General features: G+C 33.6%; 1 protein-coding gene across 1 annotated transcript; it reads right to left on the bottom strand.

Annotated features, from left to right (window-relative positions):
- Positions 1-7124: 7124 nt before the first annotated feature.
- On the bottom strand, positions 7125-7601 carry LOC25499252 (ethylene-responsive transcription factor ERF098). Its single transcript, XM_013594434.3, has one exon. The coding sequence runs from the start codon at positions 7595-7597 to the stop codon at positions 7211-7213; it is 387 nt and encodes a 128-aa protein (XP_013449888.1). The 5' UTR covers positions 7598-7601; the 3' UTR covers positions 7125-7210.
- Positions 7602-9653: the final 2052 nt, after the last annotated feature.

A 9653-nucleotide genomic window follows, 5' to 3' on the forward strand; every position in this document is an offset into this window, starting at 1 on the left:
TAATTATATATGGTAGCTAGATTCATGCATGGATGTTCTTCTTGCATCATCTCTGGATTATGATGCATTTTTTGTATTTAAAACGACACAACTTGTTTTCTTTTAGCAAAAAACAACACTACTTGTTATGAAAGTAAAAAATGGCAGGTGATGGCAGAAGAATGCCCTCAACGGGACATGGTCAAATTCACTAGATCATATGGTCCTAATAATTAAAACAGTGGTATTAATAGCGGTAATGTTGACCCAAAAAAGAACGTAATAGGAATGAGCCGTGATAAAGGTTTCTAGTTCATACTACCGCCGCAAGAATGTTTTCCACTCATTATTAGTAAGATTTTATTTATAAAAAAAAAAATGGCCCACTCATCGAACATGAGATCTAGACGAATAGCACACTCCAAGATCTCAAGGCAACATCTTTCGACCAACTCAAAGGAGTTTCATCATTTGGAAGATGAAAGTGTGACTTCTTTCTTTCTAATTTTTCCTTTTAATTAACGATAATGCTTGACATCGCAAATTTACAGATCGCGACAACATCACGAGTGTTCAAAGTAAGCTGAAGGCATAAAACTCTAACCCCTTTACCTGCCGTGTTTTCCGAAAAAAAGATATTTGATTGGATAATTATTGATTTGTGAGTAATTCTTGATAAATTGTGTCCTTGTAAATCGCAACGCTTTTTAATTAATTAATCAGAACTTTCAAATATGTGTCTATATATAAATATAAATTTTAACTTTTAACTTTTTTACTTTCAATTTTACCATTCACTTAAGCTTTTTTGTTATAATTTTATCTTTTCTTACCAATCAAATAACTTATTTTTTTAAATAATTGAAAAAAAATTACAACTTTTATTACTTTTATCAATAAAAACATACACTTTTACCTCAAAAAAAAAAATACACTGAAATGTTTTACAATAATTGTCAGATTTGCAAAAATTATTTGCGCTAAAATAATTAACGATAATGCTTGACATCGCGACAACATCACGAGTGTTCAAAGTAAGCTGAAGGCATAAAACTCTAACCCCTTTACCTGCCGTGTTTTCCAGAAAAAAGACATTTGATTGGTTAATATTGATTTGTGAGTAATTCTTGATAAATTGTGTCGCTGTAAATAGCAACGCTTTTTAATTAATTAATCAGAACTTTCAAAGGTGTGTCTATATATAAATATAAATTTTAAGTTTTAACATTTTTACTTTCAATTTTACCATTCACTTAAGCTTTTTTGTTATAAAGAGGGAAAAGATAAAAAAAAATATGCCTCGCTGGAATGTTTTGTTGTCTCTCCTCAACTGTACTTTTCCGGTAGCCTAACCACTCTCCAGCGAAGCTCCGGTGGGTGTTTTCTTCGCTTTTTCTCGCCGATTTTCGCAGATCCTCTCGTTTCTCTGTTGTTGCTGATGTTTTTTTAGTGTTTGCGCTCTTCTCCATCGTTTTCCCTACTCTCCGGTGATGTTCAAGCGTTTTCTTCGTTTTTTCTCGCTGGGTTTTGCAGATCCTTTCAGTTCTCCGTTGTTGTTGGTGTTCTGATTTGTATTTGGACTCTTCTCTGTCGTATTACCAACTCTCCGGTGATGCTTCGGTAAGGGCTCTTTTGTTTTCTCGTCGTTGTTCCAAGCTTCGTTGTTTCTCCGTTTTCCGAGCCTGTTTTGTTCTCTAGGTTCTTGCCGGTGGTTGCTGCATCTCTGATGGTCTGTCCTTGGTCGTTTATGGCTTCTCTGGACACGTCGATTCCGAAGCCATCTGCACCTAGAAAATCTTTTGCTCAAGTTCTATCAGATTCATGTGACATTCCACTAACTCAACTCCCTCCAAAGGTAGTAATGGGTGACACTGTCCGAATCAAAATTACACAAGAAGAATTGGATTCTGGTATCTCTGATTGTCGAATGAATCTTCATGGAAGAATCACTCTAGCTAAAGGGGGTACTCCATTAACTACTCAGGCTTTGAAGAACAGGTTATGCATCGTATGGCCAACTCTAAAAGAATGGCATGTGCTACCTTTGGGAATGGGTTTTTTCGAATTTCAGTTTGGTTCAATTGAAGATATGAGAAAGATTTGGGCGCTGGGAGTTGTCAAATTGAAGTCAGGCATACTGCGTTTCTCTTGCTGGACAAGAGCATTCAAAATTCACAACCAAGCTCAAACTCATGCGCAAATTTGGGTCCGGCTGATGCACCTACCCCAGGAATATTGGAGAAGGAAGACTCTCTTTGAAATTGCTTCTGCTTTGGGAACCCCTCTGACCATAGATGAGGCCACTCTCTCAAGAAGGTTTGGTATATTTGCGCGAGTTCTGGTTGATGTAGATATGTCCTCAAAATTATTTGATTATGTTGTTGTTGAAAGTGAAGGTTTTTCTTTACCTATATGTGTGCAATATGAGAAACAACCTCTTTTTTGCCTTCACTGTAAAATGCTGGGTCATTCCACTCAGGACTGTAAGAAGCTACACAAGGATTTTCCCGTAAAAATTGTGAAGAAGACTTCAACTGAGGTGTCCCTTGCACAACAACATCCCATTGAGGTCTTGGCCAACAATACTCAGACAACCAAGAACACTAGAGTGTCTTATGAATTTATTTCAGAATCAGAAGCATTGGAGAGGGAGTCTCTAAATTTGATTCAGAAGCAAGAAAGAGCCATTGATAATGAGGCTTTTACAACAATCTTGGAGGATCAGTCCATGGATCCTACTGTGGCTCTGCATAACTCTTTCACTGTTCTTGATGAGGAGATTGTTATTCCTGTTGGGGAGGCTGATATAGGGGATAAGGAAGATACTATAGTTGCTTTTAGTGCCTTTGATGTGAATGTTTCAAAGGGGAATGTTGACCTACCTCACTCTAGCAACACCGAGAAACCTAGTGAATTGAAAAAGAAGCCTCAATTTGCTAGTGTTGATTCAAGACAATAGGTGTTGATGCATGGTTCTGAGAGGCTGACACTCTCTAGACCATCATCATCTTCCTCTCTGCAGGGCAATAATACTGAGAGGCGTACTTTCCTCAGTGTTGTTGCCTCTGCGTCCTCTCTCTCAGCTTGTGATCTTGTTGAAGCTTTCTTAACACCTGTTGTTCAGTCTGCTAAGAATGTGACTTTAGGGTTGGTCAAAAGCTTTGTTCAAAGCCCTTATGGTAAGAACCATGTCTCTGGTTGTGCTATGCCTCAGCCTATCACTACTTACCACACCTCTCTATCAACAGACAAGCTTCTTGTTTTGAAGGCTCTAGTGCATACTGCAGTTGTTTGTTCTTCTGCAGCTCAGAAGTGTAGACATTTTACAAAAGTTTTGGGGCGATTATACCAATGAGGAGCATGAGTCTAGCCTTGTTTGTACATCAGCAGCTAGAAACAAAAAGCAAAAGAAGTAGACAAATAGACAAGTTTCACCAAAAAGCACAAGTAGTGAGCATATACAAACTCGTTCCAAAAATGGTGTTATCAAAAGCAATCCCAAATATTGTGATTAGAGGATTAGGAAGATTTGATACTCATGTATTTTGCATAACATATGATATGTCTGATTAGAGAATTCTTTTGGGGTATATGTAGCCCTTCGTTTTCATGACAGGCTACTCGTTTTGTTGCTATAGGATAGCCTTTGGCTTCCTTTCTCTCTTTTGTGTAAACAGGTTCAGACCTTAATTTTTTAAATAATTGAAAAAAATTACAACTTTTATTACTTTTATCAATAAAAACATACACTTTTACCTCAAAAAAAAAAAATACACTTTAATGTTTTACAATAATTGTCACATTTGCAAAAATTATTTGCGCTAAAACATTTTTTAGCATGCTACATGGAAGAAACATCACAATTTTTATGGATGTTAGGTAGTTCTTCGCATACATCTCCCCATTCACTTCTTTAACAGTAGTATGTATATGTTCAATCTACATGAAATATAGCGCAAAACATGTTTCTTTCATCGGAATTATGATCATTTCTTTGTTATTTTGCTCTTTTATCGCAAAACTTTTATGTTAAAATAACATTTTGTACCCTTTCTGATCTCCAACTATTGAGCAACATTTAAAAAAAAAAAATTGATCAATTTTGTGAATATGTAAAACATATTTAGAATTATTTTCAAACATGAATGGCTTTTAATTTCAACTGTTATAATGTCTTTAGAAGTAGCAGTTTTGTTGAACTCATAGAAAAGCTCTTGGTCATAAGTCATATGAGTTGTGGAACCACATTCAATTTTATGAAAGCTTGACCTATATAGGCCAAGCTTTTGATAACTAATTGGTTGTAAAACATGACATTGCAGTAAGTAATGTTAACATACATGTTTTTTGGTAGGTGATTGTTATTTTACAGTAAGAACACAGTTATTTATTATTGCTGGATCATACGTGTGACGTTCTTTTCAAAATCTTGGAATAATTCATTTTTCATGCTTTTTCCACCATCGTTCTTCTTCTTTGTTCCAGTGCCTGCAATACATGTAACACTTTTTTCAAAAGAGTAATGATACATAGACACCCTTAGGTGGCAATACACCCTTGTACACCTACACAAAAATCTGACACGTAGTCACGTGGACCCCGCACAAGCACACTTTCTCTTTTCTCTCCTCTTCTCTCTTCCTAATGCATGGGATGTACAAGGGTGTATGGAAATAAAGGGTGTCTATGTATCATTACTCTTTCAAAATCTTTCCGTTGCAAGATTTTTTTTTCCTACAATCCTGGAATAAGGAAACTGAGTGTAAGCAATAACAGTACTTTATTAGAGTATTCCTGAATTTTTCAATCCTCGTACATTCTTTGTATCTCAAACTGACTGCGTTTATGGTGCATACGGAAATCCTTATGCACCCTGCATAAATTCAGAAATGGTTTCTGTGAGTTGTACTCCAAAACCATTAGATGTACCTAATGGTTTTCAGCACTCTGCATAAATCTCATCTCAATTATGCCAAAACCATTTTGCTTTGGAAATGGTTTCTGTGAATTATACTCCAAAACCATTTTTGGATTTATGCAAGGTGCATAAGGATTTCCTTATGCACCATAACCGCACCCTTTTTCTTCTTTATGAATTTTCATTTAGGACACTATGGAATTTTTCTTCTTCCATGCGTACCTACGTACCTGATTACAAGGGAAATTACGGAATGTAAATTGACAATATTCCTTCAAAAACTATTGATAGTTATATATATTCAGCTCTTAAACAAAATCTCGATACCTTGCTAAAGTCTTCTTAGTCCTATTTGCTTTAGACAGATAAATTTCTCCCAATCGTGGTCCAATTTCTTTGGAGGATTTCTTTTTAGCCTCCTTTTAATATCTCTCTTGCCTTAAAAGTATCCTCCATGAGTTATTTACCAGAGCTGTTAAAATTTAAAAAAGAATTTTTTTTTGAGAGTTATCTTTCGAATTTTTTAAATGCCTAAGAGACGTTGAAAGGACCAAAAAGAATTGCTCATTTCTCTATCTATTCCCTTTGGGCAACATTTATCACTAAAGCCCGTTTTCCAGCTAGAGTATGTATACGATGCTCACACGGGCTGATCCAGACATTTGGTACATGTGGGGCTAAAATCTAAGTTGCTAACACTTGCATTTATTATCGACCAAAGCAAAGCTAACTTCAAAAGCTTATAAATCATTGCAAATGTGTTGCGCTTATTTGTTTTCATAAGTTTTGCACAAGGTTGTTGACTTGTTGGTCTTATTCTTAACATATTGTGTTTTATTTATAAGCGGTAATAATTATTTTGACCCCTGAATGTGTAAGGAGTAACCACAATAGTCCATCGATGTTTAAAATTTTAAAATAGTCCTTGATTGTGCACTTTTCTAGTCAAAATAGTCCCTAATATTAAAATAATTTGTTAATATTATCATGTTAGTCTTTTAATATACTTACCAGTTGTCTCTTCAGGGCTATTTTGACTAACAAAATGCAAAATCAGAGACTATTTTAAAATTTTAATACATTGATAGAATATTGTGACTACTCGTTACACATTCAGGGACCAAAATAATTATTACCCTAATTATAATAATAAAAAATAGGAAAGTTGGATATGGGGCTTTAGCTCCACATAGCCTTAACATGGATTTGTCCCTCGATACTCATTTGGAAGAATTTTTTTGGTAACAAAAGGAAAGAACAATAGAAGACGCAAACTAACTCAATGTCCATGGCATTAAGAGAATAGAGGTCATGTCAAGAGGGTTTTCATTCAAAATAACAAGGCTACTATCACTTAGAACATCCTTTTTAGCAAGAAAATCTGTTGCAACGTTACCCTTACGCAAAGTATGTCGTAATTTAACCACCAATCTCTACGAAGAAGGTGTTTAATAGCCATGATCAAATTTTCATATTTGTGATGTACATTCTAATCCTTTTGGACGAGGTCAACAACATTAGGGTTTTAATACAACCGAAGTTGCTATGAGATTTAATTCCTTGTATTTTGTATTTTGAACCCCCAACAATTATTTGGCATATCTTATTTGCGTCGTTAGACATTTTTGGATGGTAAAACCAATCTTCGTAAACACAACATTCATGGACCTGATAAACATGACATTGTTATGCATGAGTGAGCATGACCCTTTGAACTCTAACAACCTCTCGTGTTAGGAAGTCAAAAGTGTCAAAAGCAAATTATATAAAAACATGCATGTTGATTGACATAACATGCTTTCTCATGTTTGACGATTTTATTTTACGCAACTTTTAGAGTTGTCTGTTCTTCCGTAAAAGACACGACCCCAAATCCCACAATGATGAAATCTCAGTCAAGTCCACACATGCATGTTTTCTCTTACACATCCGTACACCATAACATCTATATGTCTAACCGTCGATCTTCTATCTAATGAATGGTAGTTGCTTGAACAAAAGAAGAACCCGGATTTTTAATTTTCGTTAGGAACCTAATCTAACGGTGGTTTAAATATGGACCAACAACTCTTAGTTATCCCGATTGTTTTTCAGTGACAAAATATTGATTTTGTCTTTCTAATGAAATGCATTCGATTTGCAAATCTTTTCAGAAACTAAAATACTTTTTTTTGCATTCAAAAAGTAAAAAAAACTTTATTAATTAATCAATATTGCAGGAGAGAAACCACAAATTTAGTTACATGCAAATAAAGCAAGACAGTCTCTTTTATATGCATGTAGATAGCTTGCAAGCTAATCAATTAATTCTTCTTAAGCAAATCTAGAGCCACCTGCACCATCATCTTGCACCTGACCAAGAAGTTCTTCCAATAACTTGTTGTCCAAGCATTCCAATTGATCAAAAGTATCATCACCTTGTTGTTGATATGAATTTGAGGTTGAAGTAGTGTTTGGAATATAATTAATACTAGAATGAGAAAAATCATTTGGGAAATTGAGAATGGCTTTGTGACCACGAAAATGAAAAGCAGCAGCATCATAAGCACGTGCAGCTTGTTCTGCTGTTTCAAATGTTCCAAGCCAAATACGAGAGCCTTTTCTAGTTGGGTCACGAATTTCTGCTGCAAACTTACCCCATGGTCTCCTACGAATTCCTCTGTATCGTGCTTCTGCATTTTTATTTCCTTCTCCCTCCATTTATTCAAATTATATAAGGTGGTAGTAATTAAGAATATAGGTACTACAAACTAAGAATAACCACCGGTATTTATATTGCATGCAGTGTTTGTGGTAAGCTTGGCTTGACCTCCTACTACAGGGTCGTAAGTGACGGTTTGAATTTCAACTCTTGATTATTTTTTATATAGATATAATAGAAATTGAGTAAAAACCCAAATTGATATCTGAAAAATTGTCAGCCAACACTTTTTTTTATAACACAAATATTGATTAGAGGAGGCTTGAGGTTAGGGAGAATCTCTAGTAATTCTTCATATATAAGTAGCTAGAGATAAATTTTTAGATTTTTTCCGATAGATTTTATATATATATTAAATAGTACAGTAACAAATTCTTTAAAACCAATTATAAGAAAATACTTAGAAAATAAAACTAAAATTTTGTTTTAACAAAAGCTTTTTTTAATCCAAGTTGACATCGTGAGAATCTAGGAACGAATTAATATATTAAATTGAGAAAGACAACTTCATGCATGACGAATGAAAGTGGTAATGCATGTTCAGTGCACGCATCATGATGATGATGATGCTCAAATACTTTTTTTTTTTTTTGTAAGACTTGTGGCTCTTGAACAAAAAAGACTTAGGAAACAGAGGCCCAACCGAGACTCCAAAAACTAAATTGAAATAGTAATTTCTTTCTAAAAACCAATTTCTAAAATGTTTTAATACATGTAGAAGCACAACTTAACATGTTATAAATATGTTGTAAATCATTTTGCTAGCATTATCATGTAGTAAAAATATGTTGTAACCATCTTGTGTCTCAAGTAGTACCATGTTATTTCCAACACCAAATAATTGACGCGAAGAGGGTAGCAACATTGCTGCTATCAATGTTTCTAACCCAAACATTAACATTGTTGCTTAAACAGAGACCACATGTAGGTACTGCGTCACATGCACGAAGAACTTCCGTTATTTTTTGTTCCCTCGTCAGAAAGAAAAAAAATACTTCCATCAAACAAAAATTAGCTTAGCGTAGTTCAAAAAAAAAATTAATTAGTAAACAATAAAATGAAAAAAAAAAAATTGTTCTAGTTTTGGGATATTTTATAACAGATTTAATGACATAACTTTATTTTATGGAATATAACATATTTATTTCATACTCTAAATTGTAAAAGTTATCTATTAAAAATTTAAAAAGAAAAAAAAATTAATTAATATACTTAACATATTTTTTGAATTTCAAATAATCTAAACTGAGTTTTATAAGAAGTATATAACAATAATTATTATTTTTATAGAAATTAATATTGGTAATTATTTTTGTGTTTGTTTCGGCGTGGGTAAATTATGTATATGTCGAATTGAAAGTTGGAAGCTACAATTTGTAGCTTTGGAGAATTCTTATGTATCCTAAAATTTGATTATATTAACATCTCATGGGTAAAAACTTTGTTTAAAATTTATTTTATTGTAAAATTAATTTATACCAAAACTTAAAATGTCATGATATTCTTAAATCAATAGAGCTACCTAATAAATATTGAATTTTAAATATTTAATACCTCATCAATAAAGAATATGGTCTAATTATTCTCACCTTTTACAAATCACCGACATGCATCGTGAGTTGGAGAGGTCGATGACCTCACATTCAAACAAACAAGAAAAAGTTATTTTGAGCTTAGCTCAGTTGGTATGGACAATGCATAATATATAGGATAAACTAAATTGTAATTTTGGTTCCTTAACTATTTTGATAATGTCATTTTGTCCCTTAATTAAAATTCGATTTATTTTGATCCTTAACTTCTCTCTGTTACACATTTTGGTCCTTTCTGTTAATTTTAATTCAAAAACGTTAGGTTTTCTTCTAGAATTTTTATGAGATTCTTGTTGTTGAAGATTGATGGAGATTATATGAAGATGAAAAAGAGGAGAAGAAGATGAAGAAAATCTAACGTTTTTGAATTAAAACTAACAGAAATGACCAATATGTGTAACGGGTAGAAGTTAGAGACCAAAATAAATCGAATTTTAGTTAAGGGACCAAAGCGATGCTACCT

The sequence above is a fragment of the Medicago truncatula genome, chromosome 7 (genome assembly GCF_003473485.1).
Source record: "Medicago truncatula cultivar Jemalong A17 chromosome 7, MtrunA17r5.0-ANR, whole genome shotgun sequence".
In the NCBI taxonomy this organism is placed as follows: domain Eukaryota; kingdom Viridiplantae; phylum Streptophyta; class Magnoliopsida; order Fabales; family Fabaceae; genus Medicago; species Medicago truncatula.

Coding starts and splice junctions, on each gene's coding strand:
- LOC25499252 (XM_013594434.3), bottom strand. CDS start 7,597: ATGGAGGGAGAAGGAAATAAAAATGCAGAAGCACGATACAGAGGAATT.